This window comes from Stegostoma tigrinum, chromosome 13, assembly GCF_030684315.1.
Source record: "Stegostoma tigrinum isolate sSteTig4 chromosome 13, sSteTig4.hap1, whole genome shotgun sequence".
Classification (NCBI taxonomy): Eukaryota; Metazoa; Chordata; class Chondrichthyes; order Orectolobiformes; family Stegostomatidae; genus Stegostoma; species Stegostoma tigrinum.
Genome location: NC_081366.1, coordinates 27032791 through 27060265, shown reverse-complemented (window position 1 = coordinate 27060265; position 27475 = coordinate 27032791). Strand labels below are relative to the sequence as shown.

The 27475-nt window shown below is 45.5% G+C and overlaps 1 protein-coding gene across 7 annotated transcripts in view; it reads right to left on the bottom strand.

Moving 5' to 3' along the window:
* Positions 1-27475, bottom strand: part of LOC125458528 (organic cation/carnitine transporter 2-like) — a 113798-nt gene that overhangs the window by 78161 nt on the left and 8162 nt on the right. For all 7 annotated transcript variants that reach the window (XR_009446610.1, XM_059650622.1, XM_059650626.1 and 4 more), the window contains exons 2-3: positions 7988-8091; positions 3297-3451 (exon numbers count right to left, since the gene is read on the bottom strand). Coding sequence is in view for 6 of the 7 variants with exons in the window: in XM_059650622.1 (XP_059506605.1) it covers positions 3297-3451; positions 7988-8091 (259 nt within the window). In the remaining variant the exon portion in view is untranslated. The remainder of the gene's footprint in view (positions 1-3296; positions 3452-7987; positions 8092-27475) is intronic.

The window sequence follows — 27475 nt, the reverse complement described above, 5'->3', positions numbered from 1 at the left end:
TTCCCCCACCACATCCCTAAACCAGCCCAGTTCATCCCCTCCCCCCACTGCGCCACACAACCAGCCCAGCTCTTCCCCTCCGCCCACTGCATCCCAAAACCAGTCCAACCTGTCTCTGCCTCCCTAACCTGTTCTTCCTCTCACCCATCCCTTCCTCCCACCCCAAGCCGCACCCCCATCTACCTACTAACCTCATCCCACCTCCTTGACCTGTCCGTCTTCCCTGGACTGACCTATCCACTCCCTACCTCCCCACCTATACTCTCTCCACCTATCTTCTTTTCTCTCCATCTTCGGTCCGCCTCCCCCTCTCTCCCTATTCATTCCAGAACCCTCTCCCCATCCCCCTCTCTGATGAAGGGTCTAGGCCCGAAACGTCAGCTTTTGTGCTCCTGAGATGCCGCTTGGCCTGCTGTGTTCATCCAGCCTCACATTTTATTATCTAGTATAACAGGTAAAACAGGTTAAATTAGACCTTGGATTAATGCATGCAACTATGATGTTGTTGCTATCACAGAAGCATGGTTGAAAGAGGTTGGCAGCGTAATGTTCTGAGATCTTGGTGTTTAAGACAAAACAGAGGAAGAAGCAAAAGAGGTTGAGGGTGTTGCATTACTGGCTTGACAGCCCATCATTGGTGTGTTGAGGGAGGGATCTTGCAGCGTGGCATAATGGGTAGAGCTCAGGAATAGGAAGGGTGCAATTATAATGGTAGGTTTGTAAAATAGACTTCCCAGCTGCCAGCAGGAATTAGAGGAAAAGATATGTAGTTTGATTCTAGAAAGATGTGAAAATAACAGGGCTGTTGTGATTGGTGATTTTAATTTCCCCCTTATTGACTTAAAGCCCTTAGTGCCCGGATTTTGAGTGGGGGGCAATTGGTTAGGTGTGTTCAGGATGGTGTTCTGAAACAGTACGTTAAGAGTCCAACAAGGGACGGGGCCATATTAAGCACAGTGAGGTGATCAAAGTTTCAGCTGGGGAGCAATTTGGGAACAGTGATCATAATTCCATGTGTTTTTGGATACTTATCTAGGGGAAGTTAAAATCACCCATCATGACAGCCCTGTTATTATCACAGAAATATGGGTGAAAGAGGTGGCAGTGTAATGTTCTGAGATCTTGGTCTCGGATGAAGGTGTTAAATTGGCAGAAGGGTGACAGTAGCTGAATTAGGCAAGAATTGGAGAACGTGGATTGGGAGTGGCTGTTTGACATGTGGGAGCCTTTTAAAGACAGTTGATTAAAATGCAGAACAGGTATGTTCCAGTGAAAATGAAAGACAGGAATTGTGGGATTCAGGAACTTTGGAGGACAGGGGAAATTATCAACTTAGTAAAAAAACAGGAAGCATATCTAAGGTCTAGGCAATTAAAAACAGACAATGTCCTTGAAGAACATAGAAAAAATAGGAAGGAACTCAAATGGAAACTTGCAAGGGCTAAAAATGGCCAAGAAATGGATTTTGCCAGCAGAGTTAAGGAGTATGCCAAGGCATTTTCTCCATATATTCGGAGCAAGAGGATATCTAGGGAAAGAGTAGGCTCACTCAAGGATAACAAAGAGAGGCTTTGTGTAAAGCCAGAGGAAATGGGTGAGATCTTCAATGAGTACTTCACATTGGTATTCAATAAAGGGAGGGACAAGATGGATGTTGAGGTTAGGAAAAGGTGTGTGAATACTCCCAGACAGATCAGCATAATGAAGAGGAAGTGTTGGGTGTCTTGAAATACATTAATGTAGAGGACCAGATGGGATCTATCCCAGGACAGGCTCAGGGAGATGAGGGAGGAAAGTGTAGGGGTCTTAACAGATATCTTTGCACCCTCTTTGGCCTCAGGTGTAGTTCTGGAGGACTGGAGAGTGGCCAATGTTGTTCCTTTGCTCAAGAAGGAAACAGAGATAAACCAGGTATTACAGATTGGTGAGCCTGGTGTCAGTGGTAGGGAAGCTGTTGAAGAAAATACTGAGAGACAGGATTTGTTCACATTTGGAAGCGAATAGACTTGTTAGTGATAGGCAGCATGGGTTTGGGCAGGGAAGGTCATGGCTCATTAACCTGATTGAGTATTTTGAGGATGTGACAAGAATGATTGATGAGGGAGAGGCAGTGGATGTTGTCTATATGATCTTTAGTAAGGTATTTGATAAGGTAGCTCAGGGCAGGCTAGTATAAAGAGTAGAGTCTCATGGAATTCTGGGTGAGCTGGCTATATGGATAACAGAACTGGCTTGGTATAGAGAGTAGGGGTGGAAGGTTGTTTTTCGTAATGAAGGTAATAAACTAGAGGTGTTCCACAGGGATCAGTGCTGCCATCTTTGTTGTTTGTAAAATATATATAAACGATCTGGAGGAAGATATGGGTGGTATGATTAGTGGGTTTATGGATGACACCAAAAATGGTGGAATTGCAGATATTGAGGAGGATTGTCAAAGGATAGAGCAGGATACAGATAGATTGCAGATATGGTTAGAGCAACAGCAGGTGCAGATTAATCAGGGAAAATGATACATTTTGGAGGATCAAATTCAGGTGAAAATTATACAATAAATGCCAGAAACCTTAGGAGCATTGACATCTAGAGGGATCTGGGCATTAAGGTCCACAGATCCCTGAAAATGGCAACACAGGTCAATAAGTGGTCAAGAAGGCATACTGCAGGCTTGCCTTAATTGGCTAGGGTATCAAATATAAAAGTTGGTAAGTTATGTTAGAGCCGTACAAAACTTTAGTCAGGCTGCGTTTGGAATATTACATGCTATTAAATGACCCAGAAGGATGTGGATGCTTTGGAAAGGGTGCAGAGAAGATTTACCAGGATGTTGCCTGATCTGGAGGGTTTCAGTTATGTGGAGAGTTGGATAAACTCTTGATTGTTTTCACTGGAAAGTCAGAGGCTAAGGGGTGGCTGGATAAAGGTCTACAAAATTAGGAGAGGCATAGGTAGGGTGGATAGTCAGTGGCTTTTTCCCAGGGTGTAAAGGTCAGCTACAAGAGGGCGCAGGTTCAAGGTGAGAGAGAGAAATTCAGGGGAGGAGTGTGAAGAAAATCTTTCACACAGAGGGTGATGGGTGCTTGGAGCACACTGCCAATGGAGGTGGTGGAAACAAGCAGTTAGCAATGTTTAAGGTGTATCTTGATTGACATGTGAATGGGAGGCAGACAGAGGGATAGAAACCACATATGGACAATAACTTGAAGGTCCAAATAAGGGCTAGGAATTGGTGAAGGCATGGTGGGCCAGAGGGCCTGTTCCTGTGCTGTATTGTATTATAGAATGATTTAGACACTCACCCAGAACAAAAGCAGCCACATAGTTTGAGATTTGTCCGATACCTATAAGGAAGTTAATCAGGCAGAATATTTCCCAAGATGATGAGAATACTTGAAGTACATTGAAGCTAGTCTGTACAGCCATGGTCCCAAACAGAACTGCCTTTCTACCAAACCTGTAAAACAGAATTAATTGATGTTTCAAATATTGACAAGTTTTGAACACTTACTGACAATAATGCACATAAATTCCTGTATGGAGTTATACAAATACAAAGTCATGCATTTGGAAAAATCCATACAGACACATAATAGACAATGATAACAAGGTGTGGAGCTGGATGAACACAGCAGGCCAAGCAGCATCTTAGGAGCACAAAACCTGACGTTTCGGGCCGAGACCCTTCCCAAAACATTTCCTGCTCCAAAGATGCTGCTTGGCCTGCTGTGTTCATCCAGCTCCACACCTTGTTATCTCGGATTCTCCAGCATCTACAGTTCCTATTATCTCTCTCACATAGTTGACAGTATTCTGTTATGAAGACCCTTCATATTTATTAAATTTTATGGAAGTTTATGGGTATCTGGATTTTTTAAATATGTCAACAGTAGGAAATTAACATTTTTTTTAACAAGACATTTCCTGAACGTTTCATGAACTGTGGTGGAATGCTTATTTATTGCAAGTCCTCTGCTTGGGATTATGACTGTCAGTTTGCAGCTTCCTCGAAGATTATGTTATTTTTCAGTTGGTGGTTGACCTGGGGAAGGAAATCAGCTTCCTAATCAAGCTCTCCATTTTCTCAAAAATCTTTAGATGTGGGTCCAGAATGTTATCTGGAGACCAGGGAGCGAGGGTGTAAACTAAAAAGCAGAACCTCCGGGGTAGTAATCTCAGGATTACTCTATATGCTACGTGCCATTGAGGCTAGGAACAGAACTTGTGTCGAGGGTAGGGCTTCAGATATGTGGACCACTAGGATGTCTTACAGGAAAGTTGGGACCTATACAAGAAGAATGTTTTGCATCTAAACTGGAGGGGCGCCAATATCCTGGCAGGAAGGTTTGCTAGTGCCACTCAGGTTTAAATTAGTGTGGCAGTAGGGTGCCAATCAGAGCAGCAGGTAACTTAGTATAGAGACTAGGGAAAGGCTTGAGACTAAGGCAAATATAGCTGAGAGAAACAGCAGTCAGGGAGAGGTTGCTGAGCTCAGTGGAACTGAAAGCTGAGACTTTATTTGCTTCAATGTGAGAAGTATAACAGGTAAGATGGATGAAATTAGAGCCAGGATAAATGCATGCAATTGTGATGTTGTTGCAATCTCAGAGACTTGGTTGAAAGAGGAATAGGATTGGATGCTTAATGTTCCATGATATCAATGTTTTAGACAAGGCAGAGGAGGAAACAAAAGAAGTGGGGGAGTTGCATTACAGGTTAGGGAGCTCATCATAGCTGTGTTAAGGGAGGACATCCTAGAGGAATCTTGCCATGTGGCATTATAGGTAGAGCTCAGGAATAGAAACGGTGCAATTACAATGCTGTAATTGTATTACAGACCTCCCAGCTGCCAGCAGAAGATAAAGCAAGAGATATGTAGTCAGATTCTGGAAAGATGTGAAAAGAACAAGGGTCTTTTGGTGGGTGATTTTAACTTTGCCCATATTGACCGGGACTCCATTAGTATTAGGGAGCAATTTGTTAGGTGTATCCAGGAGGGTGTTTTGAAACAGTGTGTAGTTAGTTCAATGAGGGAGGGGGGGTCATATTGGACCTGATATTGGGAAATGAGCCTGGTAAGGTTATCAAAGTTTCAGTGGGGTAGCATTTTGGGAATAGTGACCATAATTCTGTATGTTTTTGGATACTTATGGATAAAAATAAGCATGGACCTCGGATGACGGTATTAAATTGAGGAAAGCCAACTATAACTGAATTAGTCAAAATTCGGAGAATATGGATTGGGAGCAGCTGTTTGATGTTAAATTCACATCTGACATCTGGGAGTGTTTGAAGGACCAGTTGTTTAGAATGCAGGACAGGCATGTTTCTGTGAAAATGAAAGTAGGTAATGGCAGGATTCAAGATTGAATAACAGATGAATTATCAGCTGAGTCAAAACTAAAAGGAAGCATCTCTAAGGTCCAGGCAACTATAAACAGACAGAGTCCTTGAAGAATATAGAGAACGTAGGAAGGAGCTCAAATGGAGAATTAGGAGGGTTAAGAGGTGCTAGGAAATATCCCTGACCAGCAGGGTTAAAGAGAGTCCTAAGGCATTTTATACATTTATCAGGAGCAAAAGGGGTAGCTGGGGAAAGCATAGTCCCACTCAAGGATAAAGGGGGATAAAGTCTTTTACATTGGTATTCACCAAAGAGAGGGATGTAGGGGATGTTGAGTTTAGGAAAAGGCACGTGAATACTTTTGGGCATGTCCACATAATGAAGGGGAATTGTTGGTATCTTGAAATACAGTAAGGTAGACAAATCCACTGGCCAGACACGGTCAATCCCAGGATACCATGGGAGGCAAGGAAGGAAATATCCAGGGCCTTAACAGATTTCTTTGTATCCTGTGGAGGAAAGGAGAAGTCAACGTTTCAGGTATTACCCTTATTGAGGGCTGGATATTGGAATGGGAGGAGTTGCAGATAAAGTAGGGGGAAGGGGTGGTAGCAGAATGGTGGTGATAGGTGGACACTGATGGTAGGTGTGACCCTTGATGGGAGGGAATGAATCCGTTTGGTGACTGCAAGGGAGGGCCAGAATGTCAAATTGAAGAGAGGAGGCGGGGCTGGAAAGGGAGCCGGGGAATAGATGGGACAGTTATTTGCAATTACAGGACTCAATGTTGAGTCCTCCCGACTGCGGGGTGCCCAGGCATAAGGTGTTGTTCTTCAAATTTGCGTTCTGAGTTGCTGTAACACTAGAGGAGGGTGAGGACGGACATGTCAGAGGGAGAGTGAGACGGGCAGTTGAAATGGGCAGTTAGGTTGGCCATTACGGGCCAGGTGAAGATGCTCAGCAAAATGGTCACCGAGTTTCTACATTTGGTCTCACCGACGTAGAGAAGGCCACATTGGGAGCGTCAGATGCAACAGACTCATTTGGAGGAGATGTAGGTGAAATCTCACTTGGAAGGACTGTTTTGGGCCCTGGATGCAGATGAGGGAGGTGGTGCATGGGCAGGTGTTACAACTTTTATGGTTATAGGGGAAGGTACCGGGCAGGTTGGAGTGGTTGATGAGGAGTGTGGCATGAACTAAGGAGTGGTGGAAGGAATGGTCTTTGTGGAAGACAGAGAGGGGTGGGGAGTGGAAGATGTTCCAGGTAGTGGGGTCTAATTGGATTTGGCGAATGTGTTTGAGAATGATATGTTGGATGCAGAGACTGGTGGGGTGTAAAGTGAGGAGGGGGACACTATCCTCATTGTGTTTGGAGGGGAAGGTGGGGGTGGAAGTGAGGCTTGCTGTGTTCTGTCAGTTTCCTGTTTTTTTAGCTTGGATTTCAGCAGTTTTTTTTTGTCTCTTTGTATCCTTGCTGGCCTCAGGCGAAGTTCTAGAGGACTTGAGAATGGCTAGTGTTGTTCCTTTTTTTAAGAAGGGAAATGGAAATAATCCAGATATATACAGCCTGGTGAGGCTGGCATCAGGGTGGGGAAGCTTTTGGTGAAGAATCCTGAAAGACAGGTGTATTCACATTTGGAAATGAATGGACTTGTTTGTGGTAGACAGCATGAGTTTGTGTGCGGAAGGTCATGTCTCAGCAAGTTGATTGAACTTTTTGAGGAGGTGACAAGAATGAAGTTGCAGGAAATTGCTAGAATCTATTGCAAAAGGAGTTGATAAGTAGAAATTTAGAAAACAAGAATTGGAATAGACGAGTCAACTTTCTGATGAAGGGTTTAGGCCCGAAATGTCAGCTTTTGAGCTCTTAAGATGCTGCTTGGCCTGCTGTGTTCATCCAGCTCCACACTTTATTATGAAAGAGACATCCTGTTTGACAAACCTGTCAGAGTTATTGGGGGATGTAACGAACAGAATAGAAAATGGAATCTAGTAGCTGAGATGCATTTGGACTTTCAGAGATGTATTTGCAGTTTCACTGTTGGACATTTCTCACCATTTGATAGAGTTCTGATTTTAATCAGAAAGAAGTTAGTCTGCCTTTTGCTTTCGCTATTATAGTATCCACAGTAACAAATGCTGCTGATTGCTTGAATTCTTTGATGTTCACGGCTGTTGTTAAGTTGATCTTTAATCCAGTTTCCAAATATTTTGGAGTTGTTCCTTTATTGATGCATGCGACAGTGGACCTTGATGTGCCTTTTGCCTCTTGTAGAATATTTTAGCTGACACGGCATTGTTACTGTTATCCATTGCAACATAAAAAGTAGACATGGGTAATGTGGTATTTAACGATTCAGCAAAGGTTTATTATGGTTCACTAATATATGCACAGTCACTTCAGTTTCTGGGTTGACATTCTGTTCTGTGGTTGTGAAGAGTAGCATGGTGTCATCATCGTGTCATCCATCAGGTGACACCAATTAAGATGAAGTCTCAAGCTTTTACAGTCTCAGGTGCTATTCCATGACACAGTGATGACATAATGAGCATGTTTCATATATTGATGTGATGTGTTTCTTCAAGATACAGTAATTGTGATGCATAACACAACAATAATTAGCATTAAATAATGGAAATAACTCACCTATCTGACAACATTCCAGAAACAAGTGAACCAACCAGGACTCCCAGGAAGTATATTGACATAGAAAATGGCATTTTCCAGTCATCGTTACACACCAAATCCCACTGAAATACAAAGAGAAATTAAAAACGACAAACATATTTACTTGCACAAAATTACAGGTAAGCAATTTTACTACACTTGGTTGGAGAATGTTCAATCTAAATCATCAGAATGAATGGAAATAGGCTCCAGAATAGGCCATGCACCTCAGTAAACCTGTCGTGAGAACAGCCTAAACTCAAAGGCAACAATTTACAGCTCAAAATGTGGAGGCTGGGAAAGTTACAATTGTTGAAGCTCTGCGATTTATTTTCTGGACAGGTGATGAATTATTCCAACATTTCCGATGTAAGACCATTACAATTGTTCAGTGACCACGAGATTCTGTTTTCCAAAAAATTTGCAGCCCTCAATTAATCAGTTCCACTGTTGGAAATAAGAAAGACATTGCATGCAAGTTGTCCCTATACACCTGTATTCCTCAGTCCCTATACACCGGTATTCCTCATGCAGATGGCCTTAAGGCCCTCCGCTTCTTCCTGTCCCGCAGGCCCGACCAATCCCCCTCCACCGACACCCACATCCGCCTAGCCGAACTCGTCCTCACCCTCAACAACTTCTCTTTCGATTCCTCCCACTTCCTGCAGACAAAGTGGGTGGCCACGGATACCCGCATGGGCCCCAGCTATGCCGGCCTCTTTGTAGGTAATGTGGAACAGTCCCTCTTCTGCACCTACAGAGGCCCCAAACCCCACACCTTCCTCCGTTACATTGATGACTGTATCGGCGCCGCCTCTTGCTCTCCAGAGGAGCTCGAACAGTTCATCCACTTCACCAACACCTTCCACCCCAACCTCAGGTTCACCTGGGCCATCTCCAACACATCCCTCACCTTCCTGGACCTCTCAGTCTCCATCTCAGGTAACCAGCTAGAAACCGATATCCATGTCAAGCCCACTGACTCCCACAGCTACCTAGAATACACCTCCTCCCACCCACTCTCCTGCAAAAATTCCATCCCCTATTCCCAATTCCTGCGCCTCTGCCGCATCTGCTCCCAGGATGAGGCATTCCACTCCCGCACATCCCAGATGTCCACGTTCTTCAAGGACCGCCACTTTCCCCCCGCAGTGATCGAGAACGCCCTTGACCGCGTCTCCCACATTTCTCACAACACATCCCTCACACCCTGCCCTCGCCACAATTGCCCCAAGAGGATCCCCCTCGTTCTCACATACCACCCCACCAACATCCGGATACAACGCATCATCCTCCAACACCTCCGCCATCCACAATCCGACCCCACCACCGAAGCCATTTTTCCATCCCCACCCTTGTCTGCCTTCCAGAGAGACCACTCTCTCCGTGACTCCCTTGTCCGCTCCACACTCCCCTCCAACTCCACCATACCCGGCACCTTCCCCTGTAACCGCAGGAAGTGCTACGCTTGCCCCCACACCTCCTCCCTCACCCCCATCCCAGGCCCCAAGATGACTTTCCATATTAAGCAGAGGTTCACCTGCACATCTGCCAATGTGGTATAATGTATTCATTGTACCCGATGTGGCCTCCTCTACATTGGGGAAACCAAGCGGAGGCTTGGGGACCGCTTTGCAGAACACCTACGATCGGCTCGCAACACATAACTGCACCTCCCAGTCGCGAACCATTTTAACTCCCCCTCCCATTCCTCAGACGACATGTCCATCATGGGCTTCCTGCAGTGCCACAATGATGCCACCCAAAGGTTGCAGGAACAGCAGCTCATATTCCGCTTGGGAACCCTGCAGCCCAATGGTATCAATGTGGACTTCACAAGCTTCAAAATCTCCCCTTCCCCCACTGCATACCTAAACCAGCCCAGCTCGTCCCCTCTCCCCACTGCATCCCAAAACCAGCCCAGCCTGTCTCCGCTTCCCTAACCTGTTCTTCCTCTCAACCATCCCTTCCTCCCACCTCAAGCTGCACCTCCATTTCCTACCTACTACCTCATCCCGCCTCCTTGACCTGTCCGTCTTCCCTGGACTGACCTATCCCCTCCCTACCTCCCCAACTATACTCTCCTCTCGACCTATCTTCTTTTCTCTCCATCTTCGGTCCGCCTCCCCCTCTCTCCCTATTTATTCCAGAACCTTCACCCTATTCCCCTCTCTGATGAAGCGTCTAGGCCTGAAACGTCAACTTTTGTGTTCCTGAGATGCTGCTGGGCCTGCTGTGTTCATCCAGCTGCACACTTTGTTATATTGCATACAAGTTGTTTATTTGTCCATATGCTGATGGTAGAGCCTACAGCACTGGCTGTAAGGTCAATATAACTTTCTGAGGTTTTTGTTTGAACAATGTGGGCATAAATGTCTAAATTTTGGCACAAGTACCCATGTCAGCGAGAAGGATTTATGGGTTGACAGGGCAGGGTGTGTTTTCATTATTCCTGGTGTCTAGCTTCATGCCGAAAGGTCCATCCTGTTCTGTTCTTATTTGAGTTTTGTATATTGATTTGATACAACTTAACGGTTTGTGAGGTTTTTTTTAGAGAATCAAGAGTAAGCCACACTACTGTGAATCTGCAGTTATATATAGGTTGGATGAAGTAACACAGCAGGTTAATCCCACAAAAGGCTTTCAGTGAAGCACTCAATTGTTCCATTCATTTGAGCATTTCTGAAAGGGCCAGAATCTTTATTGCTCTTAGGAAAGTGATAGGGCACTGGCTTCTTGAATTTCTGCAGTCTATGTGATGCATGCACAGTGCTGTTTGGAAGGGAGTTCCTCAGTCTGACCTAGCCTGAATGAAGTAAGAGTGTTTTGGTTCAAAGTTTGTGTGCTGTGAAGTGGAAGAGGTTTTTGGCGTATCCATGAATGTGTTGTTCTTAATATAATGGTTGTGGATTTGGAAGGTGTTGTTGAAGATGCTTGGTGAGTTTCAGGGGTTTATTTTGCCAGGTCACATGCATGCTGACAATGTTCCCTGGCAAAGGGTGTTCATGGTGGTGCTGATTAAGTGGTCCACTTTGTCATGGATAGCATTCAATGTCCTCAGTGTTATTGGAGTTGCACTCATTCATACTACACTCCTTAAATGTACTTTGCAGGTGGTGGTCAAACTTTGGGGAACCAAGAGGTGAGTTAGTTCAGAGTTTCTTGTCTCTAACTGGTTCTGGTAACTACAGTCGTGAGATGGCTGACTCAATTAATTCTGGTCAATAATGGATCCCTGTAGCAATGATATGGGGTTCAATGATGGCAATGTTTTTGAATGTGCAAGCGTGGACTGTTTCAGTACCTGAGGTTTTGGCAATGAGACAGTAATGCAAAGCGAATGTCCCTACCTCTGAATCGGGAGGCCTGGGTTCAAGTCTCGCCTGCCCCAGAGGTGTGTAATAACATCTCTCAACAGGTTGATTCGAAAATATATATCTTAAGAATCCCCTATAGCTGTGTAATTATCTAAGTCATTAATGCAGTTTAGAAAGAACAGAGCTGATTTACAGGTTGCTCTGTGAATGAATATCTACTAAACAGGCAATGTCCCATTTCTTTGTGCTCTTGGTTTTCAGTAAATTAACCCATTCTCAATCTAGGCTAATACATTACCCCAATCTCATAAATTCTATTTTGATAATAGCCTCTTGCATGCACCTTATTAAATGCTTTCTAGGGTTTTCCTTATTGATGATCCTCGTCACAGATCAGCCTGTTGTCTGAAACAATCTGTACTATTGCTCACTATGGGTAGGTTTGCCAACACCATTCTCTTTTAAGGTAGGGATTTGACATGACCCGATTTTTCTGGTATGATACAGCAAAGCCACGTGCTGGTATAACTAATCATGGCTCTTGTAGTTGATTACACGTTAGCAACTTTGTACAAGTTGCTTTAGTATAATAGACAAAGTTACAGAGGCTATGAGAAGGGCCTATTGAGTGGCACGTCTTACTCCCACCAGATCCTAAGCTATTCTCTCTCACCAGGTCCCCATGATGGAATTATAATGTGTAGTGCTTAAAGCACCTCTCAGTATTAACCCTAGCAAACCTTACACCATTAAAAAACAGTTACATTGTCGAAAAAATCATCAGATTTGTGAAACATGGTCCTTTCATAAACCTGTGGTGACTCTCACTAAACATGGGTGGAAAGCTTATTTCTGATGCTGATTGGATTAAAGATTTACCCAATTAGCTTCAGATATCTTCTGTGCTGGAGATTCCTGAATTGGGCCGACTGTTTACAACCCTGTCCAGGAATCTGTGAATCCAGCAGCACATCTTATTGGAAACCACTGCTCCTTTTGCAGCAGTCAGTGTCTTTGTTTTGTGATTTAAATGTCCAATGGCACATCCAGTTTCGCAGCAACTCCTGTGAAATAGTAAGAATGCAACTAATTCTAGGTTAAGGATGGCTGTTGTTTGAGGGACATAGAATTGAGAATTGTGCCAGGTGTGTGAGGTCAGTCGGATTCCAAGTGGATAGAGTGCCAGATAGGTGCGATGGTTAGGCTGCCACATGGGTAGGATGCCTGAAAGGCAGGTAACTGAATGAGCACTTAGGGTAGGTGAGAAATGAGTTGGTTCCAACTTTGAATTGGCAATCTGTTGAATCTGACAGTTGGAAAGGGCTGTTGAGTCTGTGAAAGGGTATGGTAGCTATTAGGTTGTTGGGGATAGAGTGTTGGTTTGAGTCTGAGGTTGAGGCATCTAGCAGGGGAGGGGTATCAATGCTGGAATGAGTGGTGGGAGTAGCTGGTGGTCAGGACTATGGTCAAACCAAAGTTGAGGGATCTGAGAGGTACAAGGGATTGGTGGGTCCAATTGGGAGGGGAGTGGCTGAACTTGGATGCAAAGTTGATTTCAACTAGGCCACATCTTGCATTATTCCACATTTGTTTCAGAAAACTTGATCAGCCTTTCTCAAAAGATGTCTGGGGCTATTTTAAATCTGTGCTTTTGGCCCCCTTTTTTAAAAATGGTTTCAATCTATGGAGCTCTCAGCATTAACAATGGAATTCAAAGATCAATAACCTGTCTTTTATCCCGTTGTGACAGGTCAATGAATTTGATTTTATGTTCACAGAGCCTTAATGTACACTTTTAGGATCGTCTACAATTCTGATATTGTAGTATGAATACTCCTTTCTTTTAAAAGAGCAACATCATTGGCTGCCTGTAGAAAATGGGAATTGACGATTATTGGCAACCCTCAGCTAAAGACTATTTCAGTCACTTTATGTGGATGCATCCTTCATGTGTTCATATCATGTCGCTATATTGTTATCTCATGTTCGGTGGCATGGGAAGCGGTATTACCTATTGCTGTGCTTGTTGTGGAATGTGTAGCAAATTTGAAACAGTGAAACTTGAATAGCAAATTGGTGAAAAACACCCTCAAAGTCTGCAACAAATGATTCCATACGTATATCTTGTTGCAAAAGGCAGTTGGCCAGAAAGCTATGAAGTCTTCCTGTAACTAGTCAGTTGAGTTAGAAATAAGTGTTTCTAGAAGGTGTTTGTCATATCTAGTTGTTTTATTCTGTTATATTTATTAGCTGTACCATTCACAATCATATAACTTAGGTTACTTATGTTGTCATTTAGTCTTATTATGTTGTAACTTGCTTTTTTACGACTACACAATATACTTTTCTTTTTATTCAAGAATCTGTCCCTTTTGTCAAGACTTTGCAATGGTCATCGAATAAAAACCGAAAGAACTGCGGATGCTGTAAATCAGGAACTAAAAAAAAGTTGCTGGAAAAGCTCAGCAGGTCTGGCAGCATCTGTGAAGGAAAAACAGACAATGTTTCGGGTCCGGTGACCCTTCCTCAGAGCTGAGGAAGTTCTGAGGAAGGGTCACTGAACTCAAAACATTGACTCTGTTTTTGTATGGTCATCCTTGACCACCCCAGGCTGGTACTAACAAGAGGAAAATAGTGACAATATATGGGTCTAAAGAAAAACATTTCAGAACCAGATACCTATTGTGGGTATTCCTGCCAACATGCTGACAGTGGTACTCGTTTCACATTACAACATGGTAGGGGGGTGGTGGGGGCGGGCGGTGCATGCGAAAGCATTATCGTATAAGTTGTTTTAAGATTGAAGAAATCATAAGCAGTGCAAGAATCCAAAAGAAGGGAAACGAAAAGAAAAACTACTAAAAATATGAGATAAGAAGGTGTAGAGCTGGATGAACACAGCAGGAAACCTGCTCCTCTGATGCTGCTTGGCCTGCTGTGTTCATGCAGCTCTACACCTTGTTATCTCAGATTCTCCAGAATCTGCAGTTCCTACTATCACTAAAAAGATGAGTGCACCTTTAAGAACAGCTTTTAAAAAGGACCACAGATCCAGACAACATCTGCAACAGTAGCATGAATAAAGTAGACAGTAAATAGAGCTGGAAAAGCAGTATTTACAGTAGCAAGAGATAACACAGTGTGGAGCTGGAGGAACACAGCAGGCCAGACAGCATCAGAGGAGCAAGAAAGCTGACGTTACCCTTCTTCAGAAATGACCATGGTGCCCTCTCAGCTAGCTCACATTTGAACTATATTCCAGTAAACCCTTCCAAACCTGGTACCTATCCAAATGTTTTTAAAATTTTTCTACTGTACCTGCCTCAAGCACTTTCTTTGGCATTCTATATACACCCAACTCTCTGCATGAAGAAGTTGCTACTCTTAAATCTTCTGAAGGATTTCTGAAGAAGGGCCCCGACCCTAAACGTCAACTTTCCTGCTCCTCTGATGCTGCCTGGCCTGCTGTGTTCCTACAGCTCCACACTGTGTTATCTCTGACTCCAGCATTGGCAGTTCTAACTATCTCTGAGGAGTTATAAGCAGAAGCAATGTGCTGTGGTCTGGTCTGCATGAGAAATGCCCAAGTGTGCCATGAAATTTTGCATTGAAGGACATGAAAATCAACGTGAAACAAACTTGAAACAATAATGCAGTTAATTCTTGTATCAGAGATAATGGGAACTGCAGATGCTGGAGAATCCAAGATAATAAAGTGTGAAGCTGGATGAACACAGCAGGCCAAGCAGCATCTCAGGAGCACAAAAGCTGACGTTTCGGGCCTAGACCCTTCATCAGACCCTTTTTCTGATGAAGGGTCTAGGCCTGAAACATCAGCTTTTGTGCTCCTGAGATGCTGCTTGGCCTGCTGAGTTCATCCAGCTTCACACTTTATTATCTTGCAATTAATTCTTCTTTACTTTGTAGTGCACAATGTTGCAAACACTCTGGTAAGATTGTAACTGTAGTAAATACAAGTAATTAGCGCTTACGAACAATCAATACAGCTGAAAAATGTGTAGTGTGCCATGGAATTGTTTGTCTCATTGAAATGTGCTGCGTAGCTGGAAAGACTGGGAACCACTGACCTGGAGGACTAATCGAGAAAAGGACCCTTAGACAAGCAGTCAGCATTGCAGACAGGAACAGGATCCTGAGCCAGTCAGTGACAGACAAAGCTAGATACATTGCAGCTGCTTGGTGAGCCACTTTACTTTTGGCTTTCTTATCCCCAGTTGAAAATAAATAGTTGGCAAGTCGGCTTAAAGCATGGCAGAACAGCTCAGTTGGTTTGACCTGTTTGTTGTGGGAGTCATGGACACTTGTGTGGTCTAGGCAATCACATGAAAGAGAAATGTCACCTGAGGGAACATTGAATTCTGGACTTTGGAGCCTGAGTGGCAGTTGGGATGACTGTGGTGAATCCAGGAAGTTGAGAGTTAGTTGCATGGCATGTTTAATGAAGTTGTCACACTACTAACCAAGATTTGGCTGGCAGAGGGGGAATAAGTGACCAATAAGCAATCTAGAAGGCAGAAGTATGCACTGAGGAGTCACCTGCAATTATCTCACTGATTAAACTGGTTTTCCATTTAGATACTGGTAAGGATGATGTTTGGTCAAAGGAAGGTAGTCAGAATAAGTTTGTGGTATCACAGTGTCCAGAGACAAGACTCTGGAATTGCACATTGCCTTCCAGCACCAGAGATGTCACAGAACATCTGCAGGACATTTCTTTAGAGGAGAGCAAAGAACCAGCAAACATAGTCCGCATTTGACCAATGGCGGTTGCAGAAAGAGGAATAAGATCATGAAAGTTGAGTTTAGTAAGTTAGCAAGAAAATGAAAAGTGAGACCTTTAAAACAGAGGACTGATTCCAACACTATATGCTAATGCGTACAGAAATAGGAAGATTAAGTAAAATGAACCCATAGCTAGAAAAATGTTATGGGAGTGAGGGCCTTAGATTTCTAGGGCAGTGGACGTGGTTCTGCCATGGGGAATTGGTTGGGATGGGGTACTGGTGTACAAACAGGATGGATTACATCTTTGCAGGATTGGAGCTAATACCTTGTGAAAAGGTTTGCTGATGTTCATGGAGTCATAGAGTCAAAGAGTAAAAGAGTCATGGAAACAGGCTCCTCAGCCCAAACGGGTCCATACTGACCAAGGTGCCCACTCAGCTAGTTATAATTTGGCCTATATTCCTCTAAACCCTCCCCATCTTGGTACCTATCCAAATGTTTTTAAATTTTCCTATTGTGCCCGCCTCAACCACTTTGTCTGGCACGCGATACACATGGCACTCTCTGCATGAAGACGTTGCTTCTCAGGACCTTCTTCAATCTTTTCCCTCTCACCTTAAACCTATGCCTTCTAGTTTTGAATTTCCCATCCATGGGAAAAAGACTGTATGCATTCATCCTATCAATTCCCCACATGATTTTATGCACCTCAATAAGGTCACTCCTCATTCTTCTACATTCCAAGGAATAAAGTCCTATGCTGGCCAACATCTCCCTACTAGTCCTTGCAACATCCTCGTTAATCTTCTTTGCACACTTTCCAGTTTAACTATGTCTTCCCTATAACAGGGTGACCAAATCTGTACACAATACTCCAAGTGTGGCCTCACCAATGACTTACACAGCTGTAACATAATGTCCCAGCTCCTATACTCAATGCCTTGACTGACGAAGGACAACGTGTTAAATGCCTTCTTCACACCCTGTCATTTGGGGAAGGTTTGATCTATGTTATCAGGGGATAGGGAAACTTAAGAGGAAATTCAGAATTAAAAAAAAACAATAAAACAAAGATGTTTCTGGGAAGTAGAAAGTTTAATAAGTTAAACTTGAAGGCAGCAGAAATAAATCCTAGAATCAACCAGGGTCAATTTATTGAGTAGAGTTAAAAAAGCCATTAAAAGCACTCAATCTAAATGTACACAGAATGCACAACGATGTAGGTGAATTAGAGGCATTGTGGAAGAGAGAGGGTTGATTGGACTGCCAAATCAGAGACATAGCTTCAGGATGATCAAAACTGGGAACTGAATATTGAAGGATATTCATCATTTAGGAGGGACTGGCAAAAAGGAAAATGAAGTGGTGTAGTGATGATAATAGGGGCCAGAATCAGTGAATCGGCGAGAGAAGGTCTCTGATGAAATAACAGAACTCAGAATCTTTTTAGGTCGACCGAAGAAATAGCAAGAATCAGTAAGCATTGGTAGGAAGTATTGATACCCAAAGGGACCTTGTATCTGAGTACAGTAGCAAAGAAGTCTCTTATTGTATAAAATGCCAATAAGAATGCACTATATGTAATTCTTCCCCCTTTGCCAAAGGAAAGATATCCTTGCCATTAAAGGAGTGCAGCAGAGCTTCATCAGATTTATTGCCAGGAAGGTAGGATTGTTCTCTGAGTGATTGAAGTGAGTGGACCGGTATCCTGCAGTTACTGACAAGATTTATGAAAAGGGTAGACAGAGCTAATGCTGAAAGGGTGTTTCCTCTGGCTGTGGGATCAACTGAGTCAGATAAGGACCATTTTTATTCAGAAGACAATAAATCTTTAGAATCCTCTACTCCAGAGGACGATGGAAGTTCAGACACTGAGTAGGTTCAAGGCAAAACTGATAAGTGTTTTGGGTGGAATCTTAAAGGGGCCTGGATGACATGTGCTATGGTGAGATCCATGGCAGAATTGTGTGAAAAGTCAGCGAGGGTTCCCTTCACATTGGGAGTATATAGTGTTACCTTTCGGGTTTTGATGAGTACCAACCTTTTCATTGGGCAGCAATGAGTTGCCAATTTTGGGGCTTTGTAGCTTGTTAAATTCATTTCAAATGGCTCAACTAGCCTCATTCATATTCAGCTTGCCATCTTAGCAAGTAAAGCAAACAGGTTGGATATGGGGAAATCTTGACAGGAAATTACAACAGGTACCTGGCAATACCAGTTTACTATTTGCTCTGAAGAACCTCGATGATGGACATCAGGCACCAACATAAGCAGAGAAATCTCCATAGACACCAGTTACACATATCCCACATCCATGAGCTTTGGTATCAGACATGTGTCAGCCTCTAAGGATCTCAAGGCACATGTCCGATCCACTTCTGTACTGCAATACTGCATCAGCAGCAGGCAGAGTCCTGATGAAGGGTCCTGACCTGAAACATCAACTTTTCTGCTTCTCTGATGCTGCCTGACCTGCTGTGTTCCTCCAGCTCCACACTGTATTGACTCTGACTCCAGCATCTGCAGCTCTTGCCATCTCTGAATGACTTAAAATCACACTGTGTAGCCTCTTCTAAGGATGCCCACCTTGAAGAAGTTGTGCTCTTCCCTCCATTAAGATCTCAGTGGATCTCTCTCCCATCGCAACCCCCTGGTGATCTCCTCTGCTTTGAAGCTCTTCGACCACAAAATCATCGACGCCAAACATCAAATCTCCTGCTCCTCTGATGCTGCCTGACCTGCTGTGCTTCTCCAGCTCCACACTGTATTGACTCTTCGCTTGCTGTCATGGTGCTCATTGACTTTGGCCTTACTACAATACTTACAAGCATCTCTCCCCAGGCTTGTCTTTGTACATGTTCCCTTCTCAGCCAGAGTAACGGTTTCAGATTAGTTCTGTCTTGCCCATTTCATTTAACACAGGCACAAAACCAGGAAGCTTGCTGCAATTGTCAACAGGCCTTGGTCATGTTAAGGGGAATAGCCTTTGCTCAGAGTGTCCTGGCACTGTAAGTCAAGGGTAGCCTCTAGAACCAGATCAGGAGCTCGGACATGATTGATCAGTTCGCTCAGATAGTCAGAGTCAGGAGGCTCTCTGTATCAGCAGTGAGTAGTCAGAAGTTAGATGGCCCACCACCTGACTCTTTCTACCCTACTGTGGACTGCTTTTGTCCTGAAATGAGGGTGGAAGGTATTAAGGGAGAGAAAAGTGAGTGACACATCTGTTACTTTTGGTGCAGGTCAGGAGGTGTCCTGAGTGAGTGAGTAGGCACTGCAAAAGGCATGCAGGGTTAGTGGTATCATGCACTGGGATGCGTGACAGCAAGTGATGGAAGATGTTGCAGGAAAGAGGTAGAGAGCTTTGCTGTCAAGTGGTTACAGTAACAGAGATGGAAGGTGTGGGATGGTGGCTAGCGCTGCTGCCTCACAGCACCAGGGACCCAGGCTCGATACCACTGGCAGGCGACTGTCTGTGTGGAGTTTGCACATTCTCCCTGTGTCTGTGTGGGTTTCCTCTGGGTGTCTGGTTTTCTTCCACAGTCCAAAGTTATGCAGGCTAGGTGGGTTAACTATCAAAAGTGCAGGGTTACAAGGATATACTAGATCTGGTGGGAAGCTCTTTGAAGGGTTGATGTGGGCTTGATGGGCTGAATGGCCTGCTTCCACACTGTAGGGATTCTATATGTGTCAGGTATCGGAGAGAAGATGGTGTTACTTACACTGGAGTGATGAAGGTGATTGACCTCGTAATAGCACTCTATATCCGTCCAGACAGCTGAGGCTGCTCTATCATGGTTGGCATGGTCTGGTCATGTGGCCTTTATTGCTGATCCTAGGGGAACATGTAATCCTGCATTAGCATCTGCCAGTTTAGCAGGACCTCAGTGTCCCTGACCCGCAAAGCCGGGTGCCAATTTTCCCTTGTCTCTTCACAGCACCTGATTCCTGGGTACGATTCCTCCTTTGGGCAACTGTCTTTGTGGACCTAGCACATTCTCTCTGTGTCTGCATGTCTTTCCCTTCTCAGTGGTATCTTTAGTGCTGTCTAGCCTCCACTGAAGCACTGTTGTTCTGTCCTGCTCTGAATTATATGGTCCAGTCTGTCATGGTGAGTAGTCCTGCCCCTGGTTTTGCACCACAGTGGTATGTAGATGTGGCAGGGAGACAAAATGTTTGCATGAAAACCAGTCAGTTCGGTGAACCAACCAACAACTCCAACCATAACCTGAGCTACAGGTCTTTACTAAAACATTAAACTAGAAGCAATCCTTAAACAATGGAAACAAAGCAGAGAAGCATCTACTGTACTCTATACCCAATGCCATTAGAAAAAATAAATCTGACTGCCAAAATATTTCCGTTATAGCATATCTCCTTAGAAGTGGCGCCACAGCAATTCATAAGTAAAACAAGCAAGACCTATGAACCAGACATAACAGAAGTTTATCCACATCAATGGATGTCTGCACAATTCAAACTTGTTACAGGAATGAGTGTCACTTTGTTATCTGACAAAACTTAGCAAAAAGACAAAATGTTACAACGCTCTGATTTGATGTTAAACAGAACCAATACAGCAACTCCGAAGATGAAAGGAATGTTGAAAATGTATTTAATGCACTATCTTTGTGGTTCACAGAATTCCTTCTGTCATTCAAAATCATACAGTCTCATCTCGGAGAGACGTAATTTGTTTCCCTTTCAATCTACTTTGCAGACTTCTTTGAGATAACATTTAAGCAACTGCTGGGCATGCACATGGACAGCCGTGAATTGAGGGGAATGTAGGTTAGGTTATTTTATTTTTGGATTAGGATTATTCCACGGCACAACATTTTGGGCTGAAGGGCCTGTACTGTGCTGTACTTTTCTATGTTCTATGTTCTATGTTCTAACAAGGTATGGAGCTGGATGAACACAGCAGGCCAAGCAGCATCAGAGGAGCAGGAAGGCTGACGTTTCAGGCCTAGACCCTTCTTCAGAAATGGGGAGGGGAAGGGGTCTCTGAAATAAATAGGGAGGGGGGGGAGGTGGATGGAAGATGAATAAGGGAGCAGATAAGTGGAGAGGAGACAGACAGGCCAAAGAGGCGGGGATGGAGCCAGTAAAGGTGAGGGTAGGTGGGGAGTTAGGGTGGGGTTGGTCAGTCCTGGGAGGACGGACAGGTCAAGGAGGCGGGATGAGGCTGGTAGGTAGGAGATGGGGTTGGGGCTTGAGGTGAGAGGAGTGGATAAGTGGGAGAAAGGATGGACTGATTAAGGAGGCACAGACGATTTGGTCTGGTTTTGGGATGCAGTAGGGGGAGGGGAGATTTTGAAGCTTGTGGAGTCCAAATTGGTACCATTGGCCTGCAGGATTCCCAAGCGGAATTTGAGTTGCTGTTCCTGCAACCTTTGAGTGGCACCGTTATGGCACTGCAGTTGGCCCAGGATGGACATGTCATCTGAGGAGTGGGAGGGGGAGTTGAAATAGTTTGCGACTGGGAAGTGCAGTTGGTTGTCGCGAACTGAGTGTAGGTGTTCAACAAAGCGGATCCAAGCTTCCGCTTGGTTTCCCCGATGTGCAGGAGGCCACATTGGGAACAGCAGATACAGTACACCACATTAGCAGATGTGTAGATGAACATCTGCTTGGTGTGGAAGGCCTTCTTGGGGCCTGGGATGGGGTGAGGGACGAGGTGTAGGGGCAAGTGTAGCACTTCCTGCGGTTGCAGGGAAAAGTGCCAGGTGTGGTGGGGCTGGAGGGGAGTGTGGAGCGGACAAGGGAGTCATGGAGAGAGTGATCCCTCTGGAAAGCAGATAAGGGCGGGGAGGTAAAAATGTTTTTGGTCGTGGGATCAGATTGCAGAAGGCGGAAGTGCCAGAGGATGATGCATTGGATCCGTAGGTTTGTGGGGTGGTACATGAGGAAGAGGAGGATTCTGTTTTGGTTGTTATTGCGGGGACGGGGTGTGAGGGATGAGTTGTGGGAAATGCAGGAGTCACGGCCGAGGGCGTTCTCGACCACCGTAGGGGGAAGTTGCGGTCCTTGAAAAACGAGGACATCTGGGATGTCCGTGAGTGGAATGCCCCATCTCGGGAGCAGATGCAGTGGAGGCGAAGGAATTGGGAATAGGGGATGGCATTTTTGCAGGCAAGTGGATGAGAGGAGGTATATTCTAGGTAGCTGTGGGAGTCGATAGGCTTGAAATGGATCACCTGCACATCTGCTAATGTGGTATACTGTATCCGCTGTTCATCCTCTACATCGGGGAAACCAAGCGGAGGATTGGAGACGGCTTCATGCAACACCTACACTCGGTTCATGATAAACGACTGCAGCTCCCAGTCGCGAACCATTTCAACTCCCCCTCCCTATACTCGGACGACATTTCCACCCTGGGTTCTCCTCCAGTGCTACCTGAAAGTTGCAGGAGCAGCAACTCATATTTGCTTGAGAACTCTGCAGCCCAGTGGTATCAATGTGGACTTTACAAGCTTCAAAATCTCCCCTCCCCGACCGCATCTCAACACCAGCCCAGCTCATCCCTGCTTCGCTAATCTGTCAGTCCTTCCTCCCACCTATCCGCTCCTCTGACCTCAAGTCCCACCCCGACTTCCTACCTAACAGCCTCATCCCACCTCCTTGGCCTCTCCGTCCTCCCTGGATTGACTTATCTGCACTCTAACTCCCCACCTACACTCACCTTTACTGGCTCCAATCCCGCCTCTCTGACCTGTCTGTCTCCTCTCCACCTATCTGCTCCTTATCCATCCTCCATCCGCCTCCCCCTCTCTCCTTATTTGCTTCTGAATCCCCTCCCACCCCCAGCTCTGAAGAAGGGTCCAGACCTGAAACATCCGCTTTCCTGCTCCTCTGATGCTGCTTGACCTGCTGTGTTCATCCAGCTCTATACCTTGTTGTCTCAGATTTTCCAGCATCAGCAGTTACTATTACTATTACTACTGTTGCAGGCTTTTCTACCTTCTGACTAATTTTTAATACATGTTGCTTCCTTCGTTTCAACCAAACTAATTCCACACATTGTTCTACTGATTGGAGTTCCTCCTTTACTAATATACTGATCCACTTCGTCTATTTTTGTGCAATTCTACCTCATTTTCTTCTTGTTTGTCTTTCCTAAAAGTAAAATATCCTTAAATATTCAGTTCCCAGCGCTGGTCACCATGCAGCCATGTTTCTGTACTAATAATTGGAACATATCTATGAATCTCTATTTGTGCCTTTTTTTTTAAAGAGGAATGTCCAAAGTTGTTTACAGGTTTAGGAAATAGTGTGAAATTTCGCATCACACTCAGAACAAATCATCAAGCTATTATGTCTTTGCACGCCCAGAAAATGGCTTCACCATCTAATGATTCATATTTAGAAAGAACCTCAGGAAATTACCGAGACAGGTGTAATTTCTTGAGTAACAGAGCCAACAGAGTGGTGCTCTGTTCTGGTTATTATACCCTATCCTAACCCTAACCCTAAACCCCAGTGGGTCCAATAGAATATGTGACAACTTAACATTGTTCAACAAAGCAGTGGCGAGAGAAATCCACACTATACTCACTGTCAACAGCAATTATCCAAGTTGCCCTGAAGTAGAAGTTTTATGAAATTTGATGCCAACAGGAGATTCTGGCATTTCCCACTGGATGCTTAACTCATTTTTGCTCATTTTGGAAGTACTGTTTAAACAGAGGTTTGAGATTGTGTCTGTCTCAGAAATCTTCCAACATACCGTGTCCAGAAAAGACAGAGCTGACGTTTCGGGTCCAGCAACCCTTCCTTACACCATCCTCAAAAGCTTCGTCAGAAGCTTTTCCAGCTACTTTGATTTTGTTCCGACTCACAGCATCCATAGTTCTTTCAGTTTTTATATACCATGTCTGGCATTGTTATAAGGACATAATATTACGAAGGATAGTCAAACAAATGATCAGATAGTCCATGCTGTACTGTACAACAATTCCTATAGGCTAAAGGTCTTACTCTCAATAGGGAGTTTATGTTTTTTCTAACAAATCTATCCACATCTTTGTATGCGTCGTTGGCAAGAAAACAGTTTAATGCAAGATCCACAGAAGACAAAATCTCTTAAGGACACCGCCCACTTCAAAATTAAGTACATGGTTTGCAAAGATTTTCAGGCGTGATAAATTAATTAGCTATTAAAACTCTTCCTTCCTTGTGTAAACTCTAGAGATGGTTACTAAAAGGTCACAAGGAATGACTTTGGGATACGTTTCAAGAAGATGAGTTCTGAAAAGTCAAAGATATGCTGACTTCCACAGACATACTGACCCATTATAAAACCACTTTCCTAGATATTGTTGCAGTGGATGCTTTAGCTGCTGGAACATGTGGGGTACGCTTTTGGAACAACCAAAACGGTGCAGGGGAGCAGTATATCGTGAATGCAGAGCATTGTGCTACACTGGTATATTTTACGTAGTTACTGAGGGAGAAAAGTGCTCAGTCATATGGATATGTGAAATAAATTCAGAATAAAAACTTTAAATCAAAATTCTTCGAAACATTCGCTGCAAACTACTGGTGTCCCTTCCATCTTAGGTCAGAAAGAGTTGGCAAAGTTGCTTTAAGTTGACAAAGATTTCAGGTAATCTTCCTAGGATCTCAATTACAATGGCTGTGCTGCTACTGACAGCAACAGGCACATCGCTCATGGAATGGACCTGGGTGCAGTTCAGATTAACAAAGTGTGAAGCTGGGTGAACACAAAAGGCGAAGCAGCATCTCAGGAGCACAAAAGCTGACGTTTTGGGCCTAGACCCTTCATCAGAGAGGGGGATGGGGAGAGGGAACTGGAATAAATAGGGAGAGAGGGGGAGGCGGTTCGAAAATGGATAGAGGAGAAGATAGGTGGAGAGGAGAGTATAGGTGGGGAGGTAGGGAGGGGATAGGTCAGTCCAGGGAGGACGGACAGCTCAAGGAGGCAGGATGAGGTGGTAGGTAGGAAATGGATGTGCGGCTTGAGGTGGGAGGAAGGGATGGTTGAGAGGAAGAACAGGTTAGGGAAGCAGAGACAGGCTGGTCTGGTTTTGGGATGCAGTGGGGGGAGGGGGCGAGGTGGGCTGGTTTTGGGATGCAGTGGGGGGAGGGGAAGAACTGGGCTGGTTTTGGGATGCAGTGGGGGAAGGGGACATTTTGAAGCTTGTGAAGTCCACATTGATACCATTGGGCTGCAGGGATCCCAAGCGGAATATGAGTTGCTGTTCCTGCAACCTTCGGGTGCAATCATTGTGGCACTGCAGGAGGCCCATGATGGACATGTCGTCTGAGGAATGGGAGGGGGAGTTGAAATGGTTCGCGACTGGGAGGTGCAGTTGTTTGTTGCGAACTGAGCGGAGGTGTTCTGCAAAGCAGTCCCCAAGCCTCCGCTTGGTTTCCCCAATGTAGAGGGTGCCACACCGGGTGCAATGGATACAATATACCACATTGGCAGATGTGCAAGTGAACATCTGCTTGATATGGAAGGTCATCTTTGGGTCTGGGATGGGGGTGAGGGAGGAAGTGTGGTGGCAAGGGTAGCATTTCCTGCGGTTGCAGGGGAAGGTGCCGGGTGTGGTGGGGTTGGAGGGGAGTGTGGAGCGGACACGGGAGTCACGGAGCGAGTGGTCTCTCTGAAAGGTGGACAAGGGTGGGGATGGAAAAATAGCTAAACAACTAATGATAACTGGGAAAATAACTAACAACTGCACCTCCCAGTCGCGAACCATTTCAACTCCCCCTCCCATTCCTCAGACGACATGTCCATCATGGGCCTCCTGCAGTGCCACAATGATGCCACCCGAAGGTTGCAGGAACAGCAACTCATATTCCGCTTGGGAACCCTGCAGCCCAATGGTATCAATGTGGACTTCACAAGCTTCAAAATCTCCCCTTCCCCCATCGCATCCCAAAACCAGCCCAGCCTGTCTCTGCTTCCCTAATTTGTTCTTCCTCTCATCCATCCCTTCCTCCCACCCCAAGCCGCACCTCCATTTCCTACCTACCACCTCATCCCGCCTCCTTGACCTGTCCGTCTTCCCTGGACTGACCTATGCCCTCCCTACCTCCTCACCTATACTCTCCTCTCTACCTATCTTGTTTTCTCTCCATCTTCGGTCCACCTCCCCCTCTCTCCCTATTTATTCCAGTTCCCTCTCCCCATCCGCCTCTCTGATGAAGGGTCTAGGCCCGAAACGTCAGCTTTTGTGCTCCTGAGATGCTGCTTGGCCTGCTGTGTTCACCCAGCTTCACACTTTGTTATCGTGGATTCTCCAGCATCTGCAGTTCCCATTATCACTGATACAATTTTAACCCCACTGCGAAGCCTCTTCCAGGGATGCCTAACCTGAAGAAGTTACCCTCCTCCCTCCGGACCAACCTCAGGAAATCTCTCTCCCACTGCAACTCTCTTGTAATCTCTTCAGCCTTGAAACTGCTCGACCATGTCCTGAAGCAAACCAGGCACCACAGCCACATCACCTTCCTCAGCACCTGCCTATGGAACCGGATCATCCCCAATGGACTACAGTCTACATTCAAGCCTTCCCAATTTGGCCCCAACCGTGACCACCTCTACACCCAGAATATTCAGACCCTTCAGAAGCATTTCTCCCTGCGAGTCCTGAAACAGACACTCGCGGCCATGTGCCGGCACCTCCAGGCACTGCAATCCAGCCTGCCCCAGCTCAGACCCTCCCTCTCCTAGACCTGCAAAGGACCTCTCCTGCTTTTTATCCTCCGCAGGATCCACAGACTGAACACCCAGTTCTGCTCAACTTTACTGGACACCAAAAATCGTAAGTACAACAAACTCACTGGCTGCTGTCACCCGCAAGAGGATTCCTGCACCTCCCAAATCCCGAGCCTGTCACTGCCCCTCCCCGACCATGTACCCGCCGCCATTGACCATGAGGACATGGCTGGTGACCCCACCGATGACGTCACATCCGCCACAGCCGGGCACACCACTTCCGCGACCGCGTACGCGCCCACTGCTGCAGTCATCGCCTCCACTTCCAGAACCATCACACAAATCACGCTCACCGCTGCAGCTGCCGCCCACTCCGCTCTGCCCATAGCCGACAGAGCCCCGCCCATAGCCGACGGAACCCCTGCCCACAGCTGACAGAACCCTGCCCACAGCCGACGGAACCCTGCCTACAGCCTATGCCGACGGAACCCCGCCCACAGCCGATGGAACCCTGCCAAAGCCTATGCCGACAGAACCCCGCCCACAGCCGATGGAACCCTGCCAAAGCCTATGCCGACAGAACCCCGCCCACAGCTGACGGAACCCTGCCTACAGCCTATGCCGATGGAACCCCGCCCACAGCCAACGGAACCCTGCCCACAGCCTATGCCGACAGAACCCCGCCCACTGCCGACGGAACCCTGCGCACAGCCT